This window comes from Coregonus clupeaformis, chromosome 13 (genome assembly GCF_020615455.1).
Source record: "Coregonus clupeaformis isolate EN_2021a chromosome 13, ASM2061545v1, whole genome shotgun sequence".
Taxonomy (NCBI): Eukaryota; Metazoa; Chordata; class Actinopteri; order Salmoniformes; family Salmonidae; genus Coregonus; species Coregonus clupeaformis.
In genome coordinates this window covers 40,453,171-40,478,193 of record NC_059204.1, presented here as the reverse complement: position 1 = coordinate 40,478,193, position 25,023 = coordinate 40,453,171, and the positions used below count along the sequence as shown (strand labels likewise).

The 25,023-nt window shown below is 44.5% G+C and overlaps 1 protein-coding gene across 9 annotated transcripts; it reads right to left on the bottom strand.

The window, feature by feature from the left end:
• Positions 1–1,760: 1,760 nt before the first annotated feature.
• LOC121579460 (GRB10-interacting GYF protein 1-like) lies at positions 1,761–24,993 on the bottom strand. Of its 9 annotated transcripts, XM_045224412.1 has the most exons (26): positions 24,596–24,993; positions 23,051–23,075; positions 18,978–19,397; positions 18,695–18,759; positions 18,064–18,111; positions 17,812–17,941; positions 16,620–16,715; positions 16,291–16,408; positions 15,531–15,645; positions 15,149–15,354; positions 14,882–15,066; positions 14,670–14,772; positions 14,429–14,566; positions 14,115–14,266; positions 13,746–13,968; positions 12,971–13,170; positions 12,558–12,655; positions 12,386–12,486; positions 10,160–10,233; positions 9,722–10,072; positions 9,215–9,390; positions 8,909–9,066; positions 8,511–8,695; positions 6,618–6,665; positions 6,366–6,474; positions 1,761–3,896 (listed from the first exon to the last, which is right to left on the bottom strand). In XM_045224412.1, the coding sequence occupies exons 4-26, from the start codon at positions 18,727–18,729 to the stop codon at positions 3,829–3,831; spliced, it is 3,117 nt and encodes a 1,038-aa protein (XP_045080347.1). In that variant the 5' UTR covers positions 18,730–18,759; positions 18,978–19,397; positions 23,051–23,075; positions 24,596–24,993; the 3' UTR covers positions 1,761–3,828. The 9 variants fall into 9 exon arrangements, with proteins under 9 accessions (XP_045080347.1, XP_045080346.1, XP_045080348.1 ...); XM_045224411.1 differs by lacking the exon at positions 23,051–23,075; XM_045224413.1 differs by lacking the exons at positions 23,051–23,075; positions 24,596–24,993 and adding an exon at positions 21,801–22,279.
• Positions 24,994–25,023: the final 30 nt, after the last annotated feature.

Sequence of the window (25,023 nt, the reverse complement as noted above, 5' to 3'; positions counted from 1 at the left end):
AGGAAAACTATATACAATGGCTGTCCCCCCCCCAATCTCAAATTCTGCTGTGGTCAAGCAGCGAAAAGGTCAAATAATCATAACATTTCCCCCAAAACGTATTTCAAACCATTTTGCATGACAGACATTCCTCTAATAGTTTTAGCATTATATTTTTTATTTCTCTCACTTTAATCCCCATTACTGCCATTTTACTGCTCGGTTAGAAGGGCAAAGGATGTCCCAAACCAACCCCAGCCATTATTCGATACACTCCACCAGGTCAAGCCTATTACTACTTTGGGATGGCGCGGAGGGGAAGGGGACATCACACATGGGCAATTTAATTCTGTACATTTAAGGCAAGTAAAACCAAATAAAGGGTAAAATAATCAAACAAAAATGAGTAATGACAAATTAATCGTTCACTATTTACATCCAGGAGTTGAAACTTGCCAACCAGATCTGTGTGTGTGTGTGTGTGTGTGTGTGTGCGTGCGTGAATGTAACAGGCCATGAGCATAGTTGTATATGTTCAGTCATTTTGAGAGTCCATGTTCACAAGGTGTGTGGGTGCCCATCTGTGTGTGTGTTAACTCCTGGTGAGACTTTAGTCAGGACCGGGACAAAGCTGGTGTCCGGGAGTCTCTCCTCTACAGTCTGCTCCTCTCTGAGACCATTCCATGTCCAGATGTGATCCAGAACAGCCCAGTCCTACAGGGTATGAGAGCCCACAGGCCTCAGCCACCGATACACCTAACTTCGCAGGCAGTCATCCAGCAGAGACTGCTACATGGACAGAGCAATGAGGTGGTGGTGGTGGTGTGTCCATGAGGTATCCTCCTGGCCTGCAGAAACAAGACTATTAAGATGAGGATGATTAAACACTATAACCCTGATCATAACAGATTCATAGACTAATATTACATCCCAGACCCCCCTGGGTTTAGCATGAGGAACAGCAGGGCTGTCCAGACATCAAGATATATCTAGATGTCCAACCTCATTAAATGGACACATATCCTGAGGAACCTATTAATTACCCAATTCTCCACTGAATACCTATCATTACAATTGGTACAGCAAACCTATTAAATAGGATCTCTAGTCAAATCATTTATGTAGTTCCCCCGTGCCTCTACCTGTCCTACATGGGACTTCAGGTAGCCAGTAACCTATAAAGTCAGCAAAAGTACATCTGTAACAAAGAATATAAATTTCCCCCGGTGAGCCCCTTTCTAAAAACAGATGGTCACATCATTAACTTGCCTTCTGTGGCTCTCTGGCGGTCAGTGCAGTATCGTTCTGGTACACTGAAGAATCTGGTCTTCTGTGTCAAGGTCATCCTCATTGTTGTCCTTTCTTGTGGAGAATGCCCAGGGAAAGGCAATCCTTGAGGAATAATGTCCAGTAAAAGAGTAAATACAAGGGGACGGGGCATCATATGCAGTCCACAAACATGTCCATCTCCCAACACTCTGTTCTATGATTTGATTAATGTTCAACTAGACCCAACAAAAGCACAAGTGGAAGATGAACAAAGTTTCACCGACTGACCCCACCCTTACCAATCAGTCCATTTTCCAGTAGTTTTGGATTTCGAATGGTTCCAATTGTAAGCCTGTGTGTTATAAAAATATGTTCTCTCCATTATAGTGGTTTCTTTTCTAGAACATTCAATGAATCTCTTTAGAAGTCCATTTAACATCAGGCAGCCTCCATTCACATGGTCCCAACCTGCCAAACCCCATGAGACACGTAGCACAGCATTTTGTGAGGGGGAGGGGGGCGTCAAATGATAACCATATATTACGGTTGTCACAGTAAAAATAAACAAAAAATCCATTCTCCTTTTCCACTTGATATTTTTTCTTGTCTTTTTAAAAAATATAAATACAAAATATAATCCAGACCAGTTAAAGCGAAGATTGTTTCAGTTTGCTGATGACGTACCGATCGTTCCTCCGGCCACATCTTCAAAAACTAAATTGTCACAAGATTTAGGCAATGAGAGAAAAACAAGAGATTCTTAATAGTAGCAACCCAGACATTCAAAGATAAAAAGGAGACCAATTTCTCTTTCAAAAAACAGCTGCTACATTTTCCATGCCAGTTCCTCGGTGTGTGTATTGTATCGAGGACGATAACAATGCTTGGTGGTGGACAGATGTCTTCATCTTATTACGATATGTTTTTCAGAGAGCATTAAGAGAAGGCAGTGTTCAGCGGTGTCCACCTCGGTTTCATTTACAGTATCTCATCTTCAGGGATTCTAATACTTTATCAGCACAACTCTACTCATTAACTCCAAAATATTTGTTTAAAGTCTGGCTTCATCTCAATGCACTGTTGTACATTTCGGTTTTTGGAATACATTCATTTCCACCCCCCACAAAAATAAAAATTACCAGAGGCAAAAAAACAAAAACACAATATAAAAATACAATAGTGTAGCAGCATCAAAAGTGCTCCATATCATCAAGTCCAAATACTTTTCACTTCGTTTTTAACAGACATTCTATTCAAAAAGTAACAAAAAAGACAGGACTCTAGCTATCAATACCAGGGTTAACACACACAGTGGCAATCGCCTGCAAAACTGCCTGGAAGCAGGAAAGCAAGACCTCAACACCGACATGTCGTTAAAGGCAATAGATCCCCTTGGAAAATGCAAGGGACTTCTCTGGTCTTACCAACTCTCATAACCACAAGGAAGAGAACGATTAAACATAACTTTTTATGGTTCTTTAAACGAGAGTGAGACGAGAGAGAGGGACTGTACTGCAGTAAAATACACCTTGGAAATCTGCCTTGAATCAAGACATCTGTTTTCAGTTTGTCAGCGAATCAGAGCCCATGGACCGTCGTGACTCACCATGAAGGAGGAGAATGAGGGAAGCAACGCACCAATGACAAAACACAGACGGCCAGTCAGGTAACTGGACACCAACGCAAAAGACCTTCATGAAGTCATTTAGGGGATGAGAAGCTGGTGAAAGATTGGATGAAAAGAGCCCTCTCCACTCTCGCTTAGAGAACCCATGTACAAAAGAACATACACATTCATTGGCTACCAATCACTCATGTACATTTGACATGGGCACAAATTGCATACAATCTTCAAAGTAAAAAAGTTTCATGGAACAAAGTAAAAACATGGCCTTTTTATGCATCTCTGTAAGCAATAAAATTGTGCAGGCTTTAAGTCTACCACAAACCCACCAGCATTCAAAGAAACATCCTTTTCTTCCACTACTTATCTACAAGTAGTTTTGTTTGTTTTTCTAAGTGCAAACCTTCAAGTTTTTTTCTTAATAAAATGCAAATTGTTATAGCTTTACATTTTATATAAAAACTTTTAAAAACTTTCAAAAAAAGAATATACTTTCCAAAAGAAATCCTGATCACCCCCACATTATTATCGGAGATGTAACCTCCAGTTCCTTACTTAGGTATGCTTGCACACACACATCCACATGTGTGTATTCATATTGTAGACATAATATATGCAGAATAGATGCGCATTTTGCATCCTAAAAACAAAGAAAACAAACTGGCAAAACTTCATTTCAAATATTGAAACCCCCTGTGATAAAGTGCATTAGTTTAGTTTAAGGTGCTTAACTGTAAGAAGTGAGGGAGGGTACTCTCCGCACCCCCCCACCCCCCCTCACACAGAGATGAGGGAGAAAACACTACTTTACCAGGTCCTCATCTATGAGGGGGCAAAGTAGCTCAGCAGTGCACATTCGTCATTGTCTGTGTGCGTGTAGGTGAGTGTTTGTGTGTGTGTCAGTGTGTGTTGTAATCCAGGTAAGGCCTCAGGTGGATTCAGGTAGATGCTGTGGATCAATAATCCTCCACTCTTTCCATCTCGCCCAGGTTCATCCTGTCCCCGGCGCCCAGGAACGAATATCCTGCAGGAGAAACACCATGGTTCATCTCTATATCCACAACTAATATTGATTCTACTACCTGTATATACAAACAATCAACTACACAATACTTCACTCCTTTTACAGTTCCCTTTTTACTGTGCTGAGAGACATTTAATAAATGTACTGCATGTATTATTATTATCAGGGGTGCACATAACTTTTTCAGTGAGTTACTCAGGTGAGTACCAGCAGATGGTGTCTGGTACTCATCCCATATGTAGCGTGGTCTTAATAAGTGCAGTCTTTCTCACTGTCCTCCTCAGTGCCGCCACCACTGTCCTCTTCAGTGTCGCCCCCACTGTCCTCTGCTTCAGCTTCCTGCATGGTAGATGAAGATGCTGCAGATGCACCTCCCTGTCCTTGGTTGAGCCTCCGATTAGCTGTCTAGCAGCAGGCTTTGGGTCAAATGTCTCTGTGGTCTGCTTTGACAGGTGAATGTGCATCAGGGCTGAGAGACGAGCATGTGACAGACGAGATCTGTACTTGGTTTTTATTATGTTGAGATGTGAGAATCCCCTCTCCCAAGCTGCACTGCTTAAAGGCAGTGTAAGAGACAGCTTAACCACCTTGTTGATTTTGGAGTAAGCATCTGGGTTACTTGTATTTACTATTTGGACCAAGTCATACACAGAAGAGGCTCCCAAGCGTTTCCTGCCTGCTTTAAGCGCATCCATTCTGTCACAGTGGTATCTTTGTCAAGTTGCAAGGTGGCCTCATATTTCTTGAGAATGCTGCAAACTGTTGTGTTTCCAAAACTGTGGAGGTCTTGCATTTACTGAGGCCATGTTGAAGGATCAAATAGTAAGAAATGATCACATGACTTGAGGGAGTCATATCTGATTTCAAACTCTTCAATTAACCCCCTGAGTAAGTGTGTCTTGTCTCTGTCAGCATCAGCATTGGAAACAGTGTGTGCCCTGTGGCTTTCACCATCAAGCAGAAGTGTGAACTGTCCAATGGCCACCATGAGTTCAATGGTCAGCTTTTCCTTCTGAAACCTAATGGATGTGGTCTTCAAAATGTTGCAAATGTCAAGCATGTTTGACAGAAAGCACTGAAAACGCTCTGTGCAGATATGCTGCAAGTCACTGTTATCACTCGTAACCAGTTGCATTTTAATGGCTGGCAATAGTCTTGATATTTTTAACAGTGTTCCATGCCTCCATGCAGACCATCTGATATTATGAAACTTACCCAGTTTCACAAAGGAGATCCCATTTTCTTCACATAGCTTATTCAGTGCAGCAGTTTTTTTTGCTCCACCTTTTGTAAATAAAACTGCAGCAGCTTGACCACAGAGCGATTAAATGTCTCACAGTAAGGAACGTTGCGATCAGCTGATTTCGCGCAATTCTCCAGTGTGTGTGCGGTGCACAGAATGTGCACAAGGGAGTCTCCAACTGCAGCAAGTTGCCAGAGTTTTGGCACAACGCCGTTGTAGATTGACAGCAGCCCCGTCTGTGCACACAGCGACCAACTTTGTTGTCCCGTCATCCAAGCCTGTGTCCTGGAAAAGTCTCACAAATCCGTCTGTTATGGCCTGCGCGGTTCGGTCAGCACCCAATTCAATCAGTCCAATAAAGTCCAAAGTAAACTCTCCGTTGCTGGACACAGACACAATGTAAATGATTTCCTGCTCAGTTTTTGTGATGTCCTCAGATCCATCAAAAAGCAGCCCCCAAAATTCAGCAGACTGCAACTTGGCTCGTAACTCCCCGATGATGGTGTGAGCGATGCTCTGCATGATCCGTGTGCCCCCTTCACCTGAATGATATGCACCTCCGACATTTACTCCTAGCCGCTTCAGTAAAGGAACATCCTCAGAATAGGAAGACATGGGACGTGCGTGTTTAGCTTTATGGAAGGCGAGGAGATAAATATTAAACAGAGCTTGCCGCTGTTCTTCATTCAGCTTGTCTCGCCATCTGGCAAGTGGGCGACTGGACATTTATTCTCGGCTAGCTTAGCAATGGCTTGCGCCACATTCGTGTGCTCCTTGCTCTTTTCATGTTTGTCAAATAAAGGATGGTTGAAATTATTTGAGCCTTTATAAAATGCACCCGTTTTGTCTGCTAGATGTGGATTTGAGCGGCAAATCTTGCACCACATTTCAGTGCGCTCATTGTTAGCTTCAAGCCACTGCACATCTTGGAGCCACTTTTCCGAAAAAAGTATTTTCTTCAGCTCTGGCTCCAGTTGGCGTTTCTTTGTAGGTGGCGAAACGCCAAAGAAGCTGCATAATGTCTGTTGCTTTTTGGACATCCCTGACAGTAGTTGACAAGCAACATGTCATGTGTAAGGTTAGATGAGAAGATCGGTCAAGTACGCAAAGGCGCGTAGTAACACAAGTGGCATTACGCTTTCCTGATTTTTGTCGCGCTTGCGTACCAGTTATGTGCACCCCTGATTATTATTATTATTATTATTATTGACTGTGTGTCCACATACCTAAGATGCTAGGGTCGGAGTGAAGCATCATGGTCTGTTTCTTCTTCATCTTTGCAGCCTGGCTGTCATACATTCCTCCCTTCCCCATCTGGGCTGCCTGGAACATGGACTACATAGGGAGAGGACACCGTAATAGGGATTTGCTAATTCCAATATGTGGTCTATAGCATGAGAAGAGTATAGATGTGATTTATCAAGAAAGCAAATACATGTTGGATGACTAAATGGTCATGAACTGAGGACAGAGCCTACCTGGATAGGAAAGTTGTTAATGGACAGCCCTGCAACTTCTTTTGATAGCTGGTGAGGGAGAGGGATGTTGGTTACTGATAAGGTCTTCTACACCCACGCAGCTACATACACACACACACACTGAACAAAATATAAATGCAACAATTTCAAAGATATTACTGAGTTACAGTTCATATAAGGAAATCAGTCAATTGAAATAAATAAATGAGGCCCTAATCTATGGATTTCACATGACTGGGAATAAACATATACATTTACATTTTAGTCATTTAGCAGACGCTCTTATCCAGAGCGACTTACAGTTAGTGAGTGCATACATTTTTATATACTGGAATCGAACCCACAACCCTGGCGTTGCATATGCCATGCTCTACCAACTGAGCTACATCCCTGCCGGCCATTCCCTCCCCTACCCTGGACGACGCTGGGCCAATTGTGCGCCGCCCCATGGGTCTCCCGGTCGCGGCCGGCTACGACAGAGGCTGGATTCGAACCAGGATCTCTAGTGGCACAGCTAGTACTGCGATGCAGTGCCTTAGACCACTGCGCCACTCAGGAGGACAAAAGGCCACTCCAAAATGTGCAGTTTTGTGTCACAGATACCTTTTTTTTTTACTGGTGTTAACACCATTTGCCTCAAGCAGCATGACATCTCCTTCGCATAGAATTGATCAGGCTGTTGATTGTGGAACGTTGTCTTACTCCTCTTCAATGGCTGTGAGAAATTGCTGGATATTGGCAGGAACTGGAACAGTGTTGTACACGTCGATCCAGAGCATCCCAAACATGCTCAATGGGTGACATGTCTGGTGAGTATACGCAGGCCATGGAAGAACTGGGACATTTTCAGCTTCCAGGAATTGTGTTCAGATCCTTGCGACATGGGGCCGTGCATCACCATGCTGAAACATGAGGTGATGACAGTGGATGAATGGCACGACAATGGGCCTCAGGATCTCGTCACGTTATCTCTGTGCATTGAAATTGCCATTGATAAAATGGAATTGTTTTTGTTGTCCATAGCTTATGCCTGCCCATACCATAACCCCACCGCCACCATGGGCCACTCTGTTCACAACGTTGGCATCAGCGAACCGCTCTCCCACATGACACCATACACGTGGTCTGCCATCTGCTGAGTACAGTTGAAACCGGGATTCATCCGTGAAGAGCACACTTCTCCAGCGTGCCAGTGGCCATCGAAGGTGAGCATTTGCGCACTGAAGTTGGTTACGACACAGAACCGCAGTCAGGTCAAGACCCTGGTGAGGACGACGAGCAAGCAGATGAGCGTCCCTGAGATGGTTTCTGAAAGTTTGGCAGAAATTCATCGGTTGTGCAAACCCACAGTTTCATCAGCTGTCTGAGTGACTGGTCTCAGACGATCCCGCACGTGACGAAAACGGATGTGGGGGTCCTGGGCTGGCGTGGTTACACATGGTCTGTGGTTGTGAGGCGAGTTGGACTGCCGAAGGTGGCTTATGGTAGAGGAATGAACATTACATTCTCTGGCAACAGCTATGGTGGACATTCCTGCAGTCAGCATGCCAATTGCATGCTCCCTCAAAACTTGAGACGTCTGTGGCATTGTGTTGTGACACAAAACTGCACATTTTGGAGTGGCCTTTTGTCCCCAGCACAAGGTGCACCTGTGTAATGATCAAGCTTATTAATCAGCTTCTTGATATACCACACCTGTCAAATGGATGGCTTATCTTGGCAAATGAGAAATGCTTACTAACAGGGATGTAAACAAATGTGTACATTTGAGCGAAATAAGCTTTTTGTGCATATGGAACATTTCTGTGATATTTTATTTCAACTCATGAAACATGGGACCAACACTTTACATGTTGCCTTTATATTTGTGTTCAGTATACATACAACACACACCTGTTGTTGTTGTTGCTGCTGCTGCTGCTGTTGTCTCTGGTGGTTGGCTTTCTGTTTGGCACGGCGCTCCAGGAACTGCTTGGCAAACTCTTTGGCTTCCACGGTGTCGCCCAGGTAGGAGCGGATAAAGTCATGGACCTCGTAGGGAGACTCCACCTCCTTCAGGTAGGCCACGATGGTGGCCACTGCTCAGAGGACGACAACAGATATTTACACTTAATAAAGAAAGAATAAAGAGAATAATGGTCAAGCGCTAGAGCCAGGGAGTCTGGCAACTAAGGAGGTGTTTGTGTAGGTGTGAAGGTGAGTGATGACGTTTCATATTTGAGAATATTCATTGGGCCGGACGCAGGGAGACATTTCCAGTGATGTAGGGAAGGAGGGAGAGCGTTTGTTACCGTCCAGTGAGGAGGAGGAGTTGTTAGCGGAGGTATTGAGCACATGCAGCATCTGTTCACACCAGGTGGTGAAGCCATCCTGGGGCTTCATGCCCTGCAGCAATTTCAGCAGCTTGTCCTCGTCCTCTGTACGCTTCCTCCTCAGCATGTACTGCTCACTGCAGGGGGACACGGAAACAACCATTACACACATACAGAAACACAGGCCTTCAAACAGTTTACATACACACAAAATGTTAACACGCAGCTTTAAACAGAGGTTTACATGCACACAGTGTGAGCGTACGCACACACAGGGAGGTGTACCTGAGAGATGGACTGCTGCGGCTGTTCTTCATGCCCATGTTGCGGAGGCTGTTTTGGTTCTTCACAGCCTCCTCCCAGACACCCATCCCTCCAGAGCTGCCTTTGGGCTCCATGCCCCCACCAGACCACATGCCCACAGACCCCTCACCCCACTGGCCCATAGACAGGCCTCCATGCTGGGGGAGATAGAGAGAACAGAGGAACATGGGTCACACTACAGTTTTCACTGCAAAGAACACCAGAATAATTATTACTGAATGATCAGTGAATTATTGTAATGTTTGTTTGTGTGTCAAATAATCCCATAAGGGATGGGTTTGCCAACAGGCGATTTTACACAAAAATAAAATGTAATTCATTCATATGGGCATTGTAATAAATATTCTCAGAACACACATTTCTTCTCAGGAAACTCCTACAGTTACACAAAACCTTCCTGCTTTGAAATGGAATAGACATGACGGGACAGGCCGTTTGAAGATCTTGGGATTGTGTGTCTCTCCTCACCCTGTCTCTCTGCTGCTGGGCCCTCTGGTGCTGTGCCTGCTGTTTGAGCAGCCTCTCGGTCTCCAGCTCCAGCATGCTGAGGCTCTTGCCTTGCTTGGAGAGGGCCGAGGCCTGGGGGACGCTCCACCCTGACCCGGAGCCAGAGCCACACCCTGAGCCCCCGGGCTGGGCCTGCTGCAGCAGCTTCATGATCAGCTCCTGCTGCTGCCGACACTGCTGCTTACGCCTGTACAGCTCCTCCTCCTCACGCCTCTTCTGTTCCTCCTGCTGCTGCCTCCTCTTCTCCTCCCGCCGCTTCCGCTCCTCCTCCTCTCGCTTGGCCCTGAGTTCAGCCTCACGCCGGTCCTGGAGCTGGGGTACAGCGGACAAACGGAGAGAGAGTGTCAGAGAGAGAGAGACAAGTGGGGAGATCGAGAGAAAACAAAACAAAGATATTACCTTCTGTAGCTGCTCCAGGGTTGGCCCCTGAGTGGAATGACTCATGGTTAAGTCCCATAGGTTGGCCTCACCGCCTAGAAGAATGGGCCAGAAACACGTTACTGACATACAATATCAATGTGTACAAGGACATCTGCGTGAATTAAAATATGTATAGCTGAGGTGTATCAGTGTGGGCAGATATGAAAGAATAAAAAAAAAGTTGCTTGCTTATACAGATTAGGTCAAATATTTTGGCACCCTTGCACTTTACAATGAGAGTGCGTTTGGAGCAGAATATTATCTTTTCAAAACTGGTTGAATGGTTATTTTTACCCTGTAAGCATCTGCAAATGACCACAAGCAGGATAAACTACACTTGCTGTGAATCACTTGCCTCCAACAAAATGAAATATAATTTATAAATTTAGTCAAGGCCCTTTTTGAAGAAAAATCATCATTTCAGTTTAGATTTTTATTGTTGTTGTCCTGTGCAGTTGTAAATCAAATATGTGTTTACACATATTTGTTCAATTCAAACTTATTTTAGAGGAAAAAGCAAATCCTGCATGGGGGCCAATATACACTGCTCAAAAAAATAAAGGGAACACTAAAATAACACATCCTAGATCTGAATGAATGAAATAATCTTATTAAATACTTTTTTCTTTACATAGTTGAATGTGCTGACAACAAAATCACACAAAAATTATCAATGGAAATCAAATTTATCAACCCATGGAGGTCTGGATTTGGAGTCACCCTCAAAATTAAAGTGGAAAACCACACTACAGGCTGATCCAACTTTGATGTAATGTCCTTAAAACAAGTCAAAATGAGGCTCAGTAGTGTGTGTGGCCTCCACGTGCCTGTATGACCTCCCTACAACGCCTGGGCATGCTCCTGATGAGGTGGCGGATGGTCTCCTGAGGGATCTCCTCCCAGACCTGGACTAAAGCATCCGCCAACTCCTGGACAGTCTGTGGTGCAACGTGGCGTTGGTGGATGGAGCGAGACATGATGTCCCAGATGTGCTCAATTGGATTCAGGTCTGGGGAACAGGCAGGCCAGTCCATAGCATCAATGCCTTCCTCTTGCAGGAACTGCTGACACACTCCAGCCACATGAGGTCTAGCATTGTCTTGCATTAGGAGGAACCCAGGGCCAACCGCACCAGCATATGGTCTCACAAGGGGTCTGAGGATCTCATCTCGGTACCTAATGGCAGTCAGGCTACCTCTGGCGAGCACATGGAGGGCTGTGCGGCCCCCCAAATAAATGCCACCCCACACCATGACTGACCCACCGCCAAACCGGTCATGCTGGAGGATGTTGCAGGCAGCAGAACGTTCTCCACGGCGTTTCCAGACTCTGTCACGTCTGTCACATGTGCTCAGTGTGAACCTGCTTTCATCTGTGAAGAGCACAGGGCGCCAGTGGCGAATTTGCCAATCTTGGTGTTCTCTGGCAAATGCCAAACGTCTTGCACGGTGTTGGGCTGTAAGCACAACCCCCACCTGTGGACGTCGGGCCCTCATACCACCCTCATGGAGTCTGTTTCTGACCGTTTGAGCAGACACATGCACATTTGTGGCTTGCTGGAGGTCATTTTGCAGGGCTCTGGTAGTGCTCCTCCTGCTCCTCCTTGCACAAAGGCAGAGGTAGCAGTCCTGCTGCTGGGTTGTTGCCCTCCTACGGCATCCTCCACGTCTCCTGATGTACTGGCCTGTCTCCTGGTAGCGCCTCCATGCTCTGGACACTATGCTGACAGACACAGCAAACCTTCTTGCCACAGCTCACATTGATGTGCCATCCTGGATGAGCTGCACTACCTGAGCCACTTGTGTGGGTTGTAGACTCCGTCTCATGCTACCACTAGAGTGAAAGCACCGCCAGCATTCAAAAGTGACCAAAACATCAGCCAGGAAGCATAGGAACTGAGAAGTGGTCTGTGGTCACCACCTGCAGAACCACTTCTTTATTGGGGGTGTCTTGCTAATTGCCTATAATTTCCACCTGTTGTCTATTCCATTTGCACAACAGCATGTGAAATGTATTGTCAATCAGTGTTGCTTCCTAAGTGGACAGTTTGATTTCACAGAAGTGTGATTGACTTGGAGTTACATTGTGTTGTTTAAGTGTTCCCTTTATTTTTTTGAGCAGTGTATTTGACCGCATCTGTATAAAGTGTGCTTATATAAAGGTGTACGTGAAGCAGAGAAAATGCAGAGTGTTCCTCTTCAGTACCTGACTGCTGGGAGGCAGAGGTATGCATGTCCCACATGGACCCATTATCTGGTACTGACATTGACCTGTTCATCGAGGGCATCATGCTAGAATCTCCACTCCTGCAAATAGACACACATTAGTACACTCACAAATACCATCACATACATCACGTGTGTGTGTGTGTGCCTACCTGTTCATGTGCTGGAACCTCATCTGTAGTTGCTGGTATAGAGCTGCAGTGGCTGCCTGCTCTAACTGTTTCTTCAGAAGCTCCTGGTCCATATTGCCCTAGAGAATAACGTGACCTACAGGGTTACCATACCGACTATACCAATGCTTCAGACAACACCCAAGCACACCAAATACACCACTATGCTAGAGATTCTCTGCTCTGATAGACACATGATGATACAGCTACAAGAGACAACACTCAGTAAAACACATGATTTTGCCTAGGCCACTGAAGTACCCTGCTTTAACACTCACAGAAAATATGTTTACCACAGTCAAGTATCTCTGTGCCTTTGCGGTACTTGGATTACCCGAAAAACTAACCACACACACAGACCAGTGAACAGAAACAAACAACACTCGTTGACTCACAGAGGACCCCCGAGGTGGTGGGGGCTGTCTCACCAGCAGGGGTGGGGGGGAGGGGCCGGGGGAGAAGGGAACGCGCCCCCACATCTTGATGACGTCACCCAGGGCCTGGAAGCCCTCATCACAACCCCTCTTTACCAGCAGGGTCATGGTGAAGTAACCTGCCTGGAACCACTCACACATCTCCACCGTGGAGAAGGGACCTGGACCGGGGGGAGGGAGAGAAGGAAGACAAGATATGATTACGTATCTTTGAGGTATTATAAGCAACTAGTATTGATACATGTACACTACCGGTCAAAGGTTTTAGAACACCTATTCATTCCAGTTTTTCTTGACCTTTTTTAAAAACTATTTTCTACATTGTAGAATAATAGTGAAGACATCAAAACTATGAAATAACACATATGGAATCATGTAGTAACCAAAAGTGTTGAAGATTCTTCAAATAGCCACCCATTGCCTTGATGACAGCTTTGCACACTCTTGGCATTCTCTCAACCAGCTTCACCTGGAATGCTTTTCCAACAGTCTTGAAGGAGTTCCCACATATGCTGAGCACTTGTTGGCTGCTTTTCCTTCACTCTGCAGTCCGACTCATCCCAAACCATCTCAATTTGGTTGAGGTCGGGGGATTGTGGAAAATAGTAAAAATAAAGAAAAACCCTTGAATGAGTAGGTGTTCTAAAACTTTTGACCGGTAGTGTATATAAACGTTAAAAATCATTGTGAATGTGTGCGTACGCATGTGGATATCTGAAAAGGTATGTGTGTCTACCTTGGATCTCTGCCTGGGGGTCCTTGTAGAACCACTTCATGGCTGCCTCGTGGGAGAGTGGCAGGGCACTGTGGGCCGAGTGGGAGTGTCCAGCGGTGTGCGCTTGTGAGTGTGGGGCTGGGTGTGTGTGAGAGGTGATGGTGTGACTCTCCTGTAGTGCTTGAGTGAAACACTCCTCCTCAAGGGACGTGTCCTGCAGAGAGGCCACCATCTTTTCAGCCTCCTACAAGGGAGGCAAAGGGAGAATACAAATATGAACATTTACATAACACACATTCACCCAGTATACAAGCGGAATCGTAAGCCTGACAATAAATCCAGTATTGAACGTCAAATCTAATTGACAGGATAATGCAACCCGCCTCGTACCTGTTGCAGGTGCTTCATGCCCTCGTCCTCCTCTGCTTCTCCCCCTGTTGAGGGGAGGAGAGATCCGAAGGAGGGAGGAGGCATCAGGCTGGAGGTAGTAGTGGAGGAGGGGTCTGGGCTGAGCTGATCACCACTCCCTGGAAGTGAGCTGCCTGTGAGACCACAGAGAGAACAGGGGTAGAGAGGATGAGGCAAGTACTACTGTAATAGGGCCACTACTGATCATACAGGTGAAACATCCTCTGGAGCAGATACCAACTGATGCCCACACCACACACAGTGAAGATGCACAACATCAGTAATTCAGTATTTACCTTCAGCGGGCACGTGGTTCGTTTTGGAGGGGTGGGAGATGGGTGCCTCTGTGGCGCAAGGGGCAGGAAGAGGGTCTGAGGAGGGAGGAGTCGTCGTCTTGTACTTATCCTCTCCCTCACCTGCTGCTTCACATTCATCTAGAAGGAAATGAGTAGAGGGAGAAGGGCTCTTCTATACATGCTGATTAAAAGTTATTCTGTTAGTTGTTTTACTAAAGCCAGGGAAAGCATCAAGTCTCACCTCTGTCAGCGTAGTTGTCCTTGCCTCCCTGACCATTCTCCTCCTCTTCTTCCAGAGCTTCAAACTCCAGATCCTCTTCAGTGATGGTGTCCTTAGAGCCTTTCTGCTTGGACAAGCATGAGGGGCTCAGAATAGACGTACAAATAACATGCAAATACACACACTTTGACGAATACAGACAGATCTGACAGCCAGCCAACAGACACACACACCTTGATGCACATGAAGGCCCCAGAGGAGTCAAATGTGCCCATCTCTCCATCCTCCTCGTCGGTGCACCACTCAGGAAGGCCGTCCTTGTTCGACTCCCTGCGGGGGGCCTCGCCGTCACGGAAGTCAAACTCAAACTTCCGCCGGCCACCATGATCACGCCAGCCTGCAGAACGAGGACCCCCATCTGTGTTGTTGAGGGAGTGTCCATCAGACATGGTGAAACATGCACAAATGTATTCTGGGTATGAGTGGTTGTGTGTATGTACCATCACGGCGGGCTCCTGCAACTCTCCAGGCTGGCTGCTCTCCTCCTCCTCCTCCTGCTGCCTCTTCCTCCTCCTCTCGGAGGGTACGCCAGTTGTCGCTGTCGGCACGCCAGGAGTCCTTCCTGCCCAGAGGCCCCGCCTCTTCAAACCCTGGCCGCACTACTTCAGCACACCTGATTGCCTTCTCAAACCTTGGCCTCTCAGCTCTGACAGAAGGAAAGCCCATAGTTAACGGGATAGTTTAAGACCTTCAGTCTAGAACATGGAAAACTAACCTAAATATACACAATAACCATCAATATGATTGAATGATAACCATCTGGGGTGAGGGCAGCGTAGTTTAGGAAAATGAAAGCAACATGGTTTAGGACAGTGAGCCTACCGGTCATCCCAGCTTTGGCTGCGGAGCATTTCTCGGCCACGACCGAAGCCCACCTCTCCTTCATCAGGACCTCCAGGAGCTCTTTGGTAGAATGCACCATCACCTCTCCCTCTCCCTGCACAAACACATCATACATCCATTCTAGGGCCTATTCAGCAGGTGAATACATAGCCAGCAGATTCAACCCGCTTGCTTACAGCTCCACTAGGGTCGGACAGGCTTCCTGTGTAGATTAAGAAACAGCGGAGCCGGCGTGAGATATGGTGCAGAGAACGTACCTCAATCCAGGGATGAGAAATGCGCTGTACTCCAAGTTGTCCCATTATCCCAACTGTTACACTGAAGTTTGAACGACTGCTAGTTTTTAAATAAACTGCCCTTTTCGTCCTCATGCTAGTTAGCAGCAGCCATTATGGAATGGCAAGTCGCATTGAACAACAAAAGAGCTGATTGGCTGACACTGCCATTCCAAAATGACTGCTGTGGCTTCTGCTACAGAACGAAAAGGGCAATCGTTCAATCTTGGTGTAAGAGTTGGGATTAATGGGACAATTCGGAGTACAACGCATTTCTCAACACTGATCGAGGTGTGTTTTCCCAGCCATATCTCGCACCGGCTCCGCGGAGACTTAATCTACACAGGAAGCCTGTCTGACCCTAGTGCAGCTGTAAGCAAGCGGGTCTGATCTGCTGGCTAGTGAATACATTTCTATGTGTAGAGTTGCACCGTCCTGATCACTCCAGGTGGTGACTAACTGACCTCTACCTCCTCTGATGCCTCCTCCACGGCCCCTAGCCACGCCTACAGGGGCGGCCCCGCCTCCCTTTCCCATCAGCCTCAGCACAGCCACACTGTTCACAGACATGGAGAAGTTTCTCTGCAGGACAAAAGGCAGGAGGGAGCATGACGTTAACAGAATGACATTTTGTCAACCTACACTGAAGCAGGATCTCATCAGCACATTGTGGGTAAAAGTAGCAGCTAAGAGCTGAGATTTGAGAGAGTTGACCCTGGCCAAATTCTTCTCAGTTCATCAGAGCAGTGAACCTCTGACTCACTAACAGCTCCTATATCTCCTGCAGTCTCACCTGCTCCTCTTCAGTTAGAGGCTCCAGGGCCAAAGGCTGCACAGGCTCATCCTGCAGGATAGCAGCAAACTCCTTATCCTGCATGTCCTCTGGGGGCTGAGAACACAGTTTGCTTTACTTCATACTAGGACCGGGACAATACCAGTATCGCGATACTCGTTAGTATCGTGGCAAGTAAACAAAACACGAAGCGGAGTTAACTTCAAGAAAACAGCCCTAATGTTGGAAAGAAACGTGATCATCCAGAGTCACATTTATTTATTTTCCAAGTTAAAGCACACAATATTTAGCATACAGCAGGTTTTTAAAGGACCAAAGAGTTGTCTGCTTTGCATTTTCCTTTTTGCCATGGAAAACAATAATTGCGATACTAGTATCGTCGCAGCCCTTGCTCATATCCATTAATCATAGCCATCTGTTACGGATACAGGTATCTGTGTCTTTTTGTGTTTTTCCTCTCCTTCTGCCCTAATCACAGGTGTCCTGTATGTTCCTGATTGGTGGTCGTTGGGGTGTCTGCTGATTGCTGAGGTGGACCAATCAGTGGACATTCCTCTGCATTGCACCACCTGTTTCTGGTTTTTCAATCACACATCCCATTGTTTAAAAGCCGGTCAGTTGTGTTTGTTGTTAGAAGACTATTTTCCGTATGTGAGTATGGATACTGTGGTGTCCTGTGTTTTGTGTACTCACTAATTTGCTGGTTACTCTGTTTGGTAACTTTGTGTGTTTCTGGGAAAAGGGGAAGTTAAGCAAGCTGCCCTTGGGCATACATTACCCATAGAAAGAAAACTGTCTATAAACACTAGTTAGACCTGAGCGGACCACCCACTGTATTTTTGTATGATTAGCAGTAGTTTAGCAGTTCTTGAGGCAGGCAAGATCAGTTTAGGGGTGTTTTACACTATTGTTTCATTTCTTGGGTCCTGCTCAGCCCTTTTTCCCAAACCTTTACCGTGTGTTCACAAATAAACATTTTATGTTTGACGGTAGTTTATGGTTGTCGTGTAGTTTTTGTTCTCCCTGTTCCATGTCACGATTCTAATTTGCATGATTTATGTTACGGGTCTCTTCTCCATCCACCCTAGACGTTTAAAGCCACGGGGTTCGTAACACCATCAATATTTAATATAAACACCTGTTTGGAATCTTCATGAAAGAGTGAATCACTCATTACTGTACATACGCTCACCTTGTTATCTTTGATATAAAGTGCTAGCATCTCCTCACGGCCATAGCGGTAATCAGCCAGCTTGGACTTTGGCATTGCTGGAGAAGGAGGGGGGGACGTCACACTCCCCCCTCTGGATAGTGCACGGAGCCTGGGGAGAAGAAATCACCATAAGTACAATCCATGCATTAATAACACTTCAAATTCAATCATTATTACTGACATAATAGTACTGGGCCATGTGTAAGAGCATATCCATTTATTTATCTTCACCTCAAGTTTAGGTTGGATATGCATCGCCCATTATCTTCCCCTAGACAACTAAGGGCAACAAGCAGGAGCAAAATGAAAATACAGTACACAATACACCACCGATGAGGATTAGCTTTTAGTACAATTTGGAGATGTGGTGTTGTTGGCACTATAGCAAGAATTTATGTTTGCGGTGCTCTTATTGAATGATTGGAGTAGGGATAAGGAGAAGTCCAAGTTGCAAAAACATCCCGAGTGAGGCATTTTTCAAGGACAACTTGAGGCATCCCATTATTTCAGCTAGCTATATAGAAGTTGAAAACAAAATGGGGTTCTCTTTTCTTTACATTCTAAAATTGAAATTAATAAGGTAATGCACTCACTCTGAAAACAAGACAATGGGGAAGGAAAGAATGCAGTGTGTTAGCTGGTGTTGAGAAGGAGTAAATGAGGAAACAGATTGGGGCAGTAAGGGGGGAGAGAAGTGAAGGACAGGGTGAGTAAGGGGGGGACCACTAAAATAGTGAAGATGTGCTTTAATTTACTGACATATAAGATCAATTCAATGAAAAACAAGAGTTAGTTATGGGCTAGGAAGGTAAGCAGGGAGGAAAAAGGAATGAATAAGTTAGAGAAGGAAGAGATGCGTCACCATTCTGGGCCGAAGTTAAGTGTTTCAGCAGTCATACTCCTCTCTTCAACTCGAGCTCAAGGCTTCTGTTGGCACAACAAGGGTGTCAGTCAGACCACATCATGGAGCCACATCATAATCATACAATCAAATGTCCACTTTGGGGATTTATTAAAATACTATATCTTATCCAACACAGTTCGAAGACTTGTCCCCAATAACATACATCCCCAACATCCACATCTATGACACAATGTTATCTCAATCTGTCTGGGCAACTTTACAGAGTGAGTAGAGCTCTAACCTTGGCCAGAGGATTGGACCAGTTTCGTCCAGATACGATGAGGGAGTTAAAGGCTACTTGGTTCTTCTGTGTGCAGTGGTTTAGAGTGGGCGTGCTCAGACCACACAAATCTGTTAAGTTGAGCAAATAGCTGCCAGGCTCAGGGAAAAGGGTTGGGTGAGGTGATGGAGGAGTGGCCAAATGTGACAGCAAGCTCCCCAATCAAAAATAAACAAACTCAATTTTCATAGACAAATAGCACCCGTAATTACATCAACATTGGAGTTGATCATAATGACTATGAAGCAATATTGTGAAGAACAGGAGATGCACAGGGAGAGACAAGTGTCATCTTCACGTGCATTTATTATTCCTTGCGCTTCGCACTGTCTTCCTACTCGTGCTTGATTATTTCTATGTTCCCTCCTTTCCTCCAAACACCTGGGGAAACGACAGAGACAGCAAGCGACAGTGAGAACGAGATATTCAATTCTGTGGTCACAAATGGCAAGTTCAATGTTCAGCATCCAAATAATATTGACCAATTCTGCAGAAAGGTAGAGATTACTGTTACAACTGACAAGGGTTTTCACTTGAGTTGCATACATTTAATTGACAGTTCGTAGAGTTTGACCACTGTGCAGTATATTTCTCCTAGCTTAGATGAAGGCTAGCCAAGAATTCTCAACTCCACGATAGGGATGGGCACCGTTAGTTATGACCCGGGCCCCATAAAAAAACCATACCGTGTATTTATGTATGTATATATATACAGTGGGGAGAACAAGTATTTGATACACTGCCGATTTTGCAGGTTTTCCTACTTACAAAGCATGTAGAGGTCTGTAATTTTTATCATAGGTACACTTCAACAGTGAGAGACGGAATCTAAAACAAAATTCCAGAAAACCACATTGTATGATTTTTAAGTAATTAATTTGCATTTTATTGCATGACATAAGTATTTGATACGTCAGAAAAGCTGAACTTAATATTTGGTACAGAAACCTTTGTTTGCAATTACAGAGATCATACGTTTCCTGTAGGTCTTGACCAGGTTTGCACACACTACAGCAGGGATTTTAGCCCACTCCTCCATACAGACCTTCTCCAGATCCTTCAGGTTTCGGGGCTGTCACTGGGCAATACGGACTTTCAGCTCCCTCTAAAGATTTTCTATTGGGTTCAGGTCTGGAGACTGGCTAGGCCATTCCAGGACCTTGAGATGCTTCTTACGGAGCCAATCCTTAGTTGCCCTGGTTGTGTGTTTCGGGTCGTTGTCATGCTGGAAGACCCAGCCACGACCCATCTTCAATGCTCTTACTGAGGGAAGGAGGTTGTTGGCCAAGATCTCGCGACACATGGCCCCATCCATCCTCCCCTCAATACGGTGCAGTCGTCCTGTCCCCTTTGTAGAAAAGCATCCCCAAAGAATGATGTTTCCACCTCCATGCTTCACGGTTGGGATGGTGTTCTTGGGGTTGTACTCATCCTTCTTCTACCTCCAAACACGGCGAGTGGAGTTTAGACCAAAAAGCTCTATTTTTGTCTCATCAGACCACATGACCTTCTCCCATTCCTCCTCTGGATCATCCAGATGGTCATTGGCAAACTTCAGACGGGCCTGGACATGCGCTGGCTTGAGCAGGGGGACCTTGCGTGAACTGCAGGATTTTAATCCATGACGGCGTAGTGTATTACTAATGGTTTTCTTTGAGACTGTGGTCCCAGCTCGCTTCAGGTCATTGACCAGGTCCTGCCGTGTAGTTCTGGGCTGATCCCTCACCTTCCTCATGATCATTGATGCCCCACGAGGTGAGATCTTGCATGGAGCCCCAGACCAAGGGTGATTGACCGTCATCTTGAACTTCTTCCATTTTCTAATAATTGCGCCAACAGTTGTTGCCTTCTCACCAAGCTGCTTGCCTATTGTCCTGTAGCCCATCCCAGCCTTGTGCAGGTCTACAATTTTATCCCTGATGTCCTTACACAGCTCTCTGGTCTTGGCCATTGTGGAGAGGTTGGAGTCTGTTTGATTGAGTGTGTGGACAGGTGTCTTTTATACAGGTAACGAGTTCAAACAGGTGCAGTTAATACAGGTAATGAGTGGAGAACAGGAGGGCTAACAGGTCTGTGAGAGCCGGAATTCTTACTGGTTGGTAGGTGATCAAATACTTATGTCATGCAATAAAATGCAAATGAATTACTTAAAAATCATACAATGTGATTTTCTGGATTTTTGTTTTAGATTCCGTCTCTCACAGTTGAAGTGTACCTATGATAAAAATTACAGACCTCTACACGCTTTGTAAGTAGGAAAACCTTTAAAATCGGCAGTGTATGAAATACTTGTTCTCCCCACTGTGTGTGTGTGTATATATATATAAATAAATGTCCATTCTTAAATAAAGTTGAGTTGAGAATTCTTGGCTAGCCTTCATCTAAGCTAGGAGTAATGTACGGCAGTGGTCACACTACGAACTGTATAGCCTACACAGGTTTCACGCACGTAGCTTGTTGTTGGCACTACAGTCAGAGGCTCCATGTGTAGCAATGTAAAGTGGGAGATCTCTAATCAATGCAAAATTGTATTTACATTACGGAATTAAGTCAGCTAAATGAGAAAGAGTAGTCTACAACGAGTAACCGACAGGTAGGCTGTTTAATCTGAATGGAGTTGTTGTAGATAAGGACGGGGAGTGCAGCAAAAATATCCTCAACTAGCTAACATCTGGCTATTTTAGCCAGTATTTTTTTCACAGTAAAGACAGGCACTGCCAGATGGGATGATAGACAACCTATGACATTTACAAGATTATCTAACTAGCACGAGTCAGTGGTTACCTTATCTCTCTCCCATGCACACACCACTGGCCATTCCCCACCCTGCTGCAGCGCGTAAAGTTTATCCCGAGTCGTGCAAGGCTATGCAACAAACAAGTGTCCAAGTTTAAACAAAGTTTTTAAAAAACATGTTTTCGACTAAACTAATATTGTCCTGTAACTGTGTTTTTTTCTTTGGGTGCTGCAATCTGTAGTTTTTGATAAAAATTGAATTTTACACAACCTCCGGCAAGGGAGCCGTTGTTAACGCAAAAGGATCAGCCCTGTCACTGCACGGTGCAATTTGACACAGGTCACATCAAAAAGTTATCAAAAACGACAGATTGCAGAAACGAAATAAAATAATGTACTTTCACAGGACAAACATAAGTACACGGTACGCATGAAAGAATGGACATATTTCGTTAGTTAGTAAGATTGTCTCACCCAATGTTCAAGAAAGGCCTTTTTCCCTTTATTCAGATTACAACAACTCATTTGCAGTTATTTGAAAAGGAAATCATCTCCCAAATATCACTATTTCTAAAACAAGCCATAGAAAGTTGGTTGCAATTTCAATTTAATCCTCCAGAAACGACATAACAAATAATGCAACAAATATTGTGGTTAAATTCAAATATACTAATTGACAAAAAACCTTTATTTTTTGACAGAATGTTTAAAAAATGTATAATCTTCGTAAATGATATCATCGGTAGGACTAGTGGAGTTATGTCACACATGCAGCTAACAAAAACATATGGAAATGTCTGCTCTACCCAAAATTACAACCAAATAATTGCAGCCTTACCGCAAAAATGGAAGAGGAAAGTGGAAGGGGGAGAAAGTAAGGAACTTGTCTGTCGGCCTTGCATTAAAGAACATAATTGGTTAAGGAAAACTGTGATAAATAAAAAAGTATATAAGTTTCACTTAAGGACCAAAGGATTGACAGCCGTCTCATATAGATTGCAAAATAGTTGGGAAGAGATTTTTGACGTACCGATCCCATGGCATAGTGTTTATGAACTGACACGCAAAACGACACCGGATTCAAAAATTAGAATCTTTCAATTAAAATTTTTATATAAAATTATTGCTACCAATATAATGTTATTTATATGGGGGATACAATCTTCCCAGCTCTGCAGATTTTGCTGTGAAGAGACAGAATCATTAGATCATTTGTTTTGGTTCTGTCCATTTGTAGCTTGTTTTTAAACACAGGTCCAGGAATGGCTAAAGGATTGCAATATTTACCTGGAACTAACCTTGCAGATAGCATTACTGGGTGATCTGAAAAGTCATAGTCAATCGATCAATTATATAATAATACTTTTAGCAAAAATGTTTATTTTTAATTCACAATCTGTAGAAGCAATGAGAATAGAAAGGTTCAGAACTTGCCTACATGCAGGAACGCCCCATATTGGGGGCCACAATCACACACTATTGAGATGAAGGCCAACTTCATTAACCCCAACCTCGGTTTGTAAACTATTCAGAGCCAACTAAAGTAGCTAGCTAACTATTTTAACTAAACACTTTCACATTGGCTAGCTGGCTAACTTTTCAAAAACAAACATGTCACAGCCAACCGGTTCTTTAGAGAGGATACACAAACGTTGCCATTTAGCTCAAATAAAAATTAGCAAAGCCAAAATGCACTCAATGCAATAGTGGTGTTTCGATTAACTTCAATTAAATTAGCCGACGAAACTACACAGTGAAGGAAGTTTATGATTAACTCCAACGCTGAGTGGAGCAGAGAGCAAGTTTTGTGGAATTCAGCTGCGACTACATCGATTTGCCTACGGTCAATACTTCAAAAAATTTAAATTATGAAACACTTACCTTGTACCCATGTTTGTCCTCTGTAGTTGCGTACCTTTCTTTGCTGAAATCCATAACTACGTCAATAAATGTTAATCAAATACAACCACCAACTGTTTGGTTACTGTTACTCCAAGATGGCAACTCTGCACAAATGCCAGTTGAATCTCAACAGTCGGTGGTTGTATTTGATTAACAGTTCATGAAAAGGTTTGGATTTCAGCAAACAAAGGCACGTAACTACAGAGGAGAAACATTGGTACAAAGTAAGCATTTCATCATCGAATAAAAAAAATAGTCTTGACCTGTACTCGGAGCTGAATTCCACAAAGCCTGGTCTCTGCTCCACTCCGTTGTTGAGAGTTCATCAGAAACTTCCTTCACCATGGAGTGATTTAGTCAGCTACAATTAGTTAACTTGGCTAACGTTAGATGACAAACCATCTTACTCTTAGCTAACTTGGCACAATGCACGAGGTAGTTAGGTATTTACACATTCGAACAAATCACTTCAGATAACGGGCGCATGTTAGTGAAAACTTGAGTTTCATTTAAAGTTGCGCAAGAGCATTTAGCTAATTGAACCAGCTTGCTAAAATGTACCACCGTATGTGTAACTAACTAGCATACCTATCTAAATAATACAGGTAAATAGTTAATTAGAGGATTAACCATGGAAAGCAGTGAGCAGCCCTTCACCCACCCCGCCCTACTAGTCTCGCGCAGGCTACATCTCAACTTTAGCCCGCTGCTTTGGCCTGTACCTTTTGCTAACTAACGTTAGCTTGTTTGCTAACGAATGCCTAACTACCTAGCTAACATGGCTGTACAGTGCGCGAACAATGTTGTTAACTATGTTGACACAATCCAGCAGGAAAGAAAATAGCACTACCGTTAGATTATTCTAATCAGTAAACAGTATAATTTATTCCATTGCAGAAGAACACGTTTGCGTAAATATTTGTTCCAAATTCGACACTCACCTTTCGTTGAAAGCTGGTCGCACTAGCTAGCCAGCTAAGTAGCCAGCTAGCCAGCTACAACCTAGCTAGCTGGTGGCTGCAAATTTTACGAAATGGAAATGTAGCTAGTTAAATCCAGTTAACATATGCGTGTATTTCGCAATGACCTGTATATCTCAAGGTTACGTCCTTGCAACTATTTGTTGAATGTTTGATTAATTAGCTCTACTTTCCTCTGACCAACGTTCGCTGCGAATATGTTCACAACTCGCTTTCTCTTCTTGTTTGTGTTTTAGAAAAATGGCCGTCCTCCTTGCATCATTTGACAGCTCTGTTTTTTTCTTCTATCAAGAAGATGGACAAACTAGTTTTTGGTGCATTACCGCCAGCTCTCGGGCTGGAGTGGGACAAACAAGTCTCTCTCTCTCTCTCTCTCTCTCTCTCTCTCT

Coding starts and splice junctions, on each gene's coding strand:
- LOC121579460 (XM_045224412.1), bottom strand. CDS start 18,729: ATGACTGCTGAAACACTTAACTTCGGCCCAGAATG. Junction 16,716..17,811: donor TTTATATCAAAGATAACAAG/GTGAGCGTATGT, acceptor CTGTGTTCTCAG/CCCCCAGAGGACATGCAGGA. Junction 9,391..9,721: donor CCCAGCAGCAGAGAGACAGG/GTGAGGAGAGAC, acceptor TATCTCCCCCAG/CATGGAGGCCTGTCTATGGG.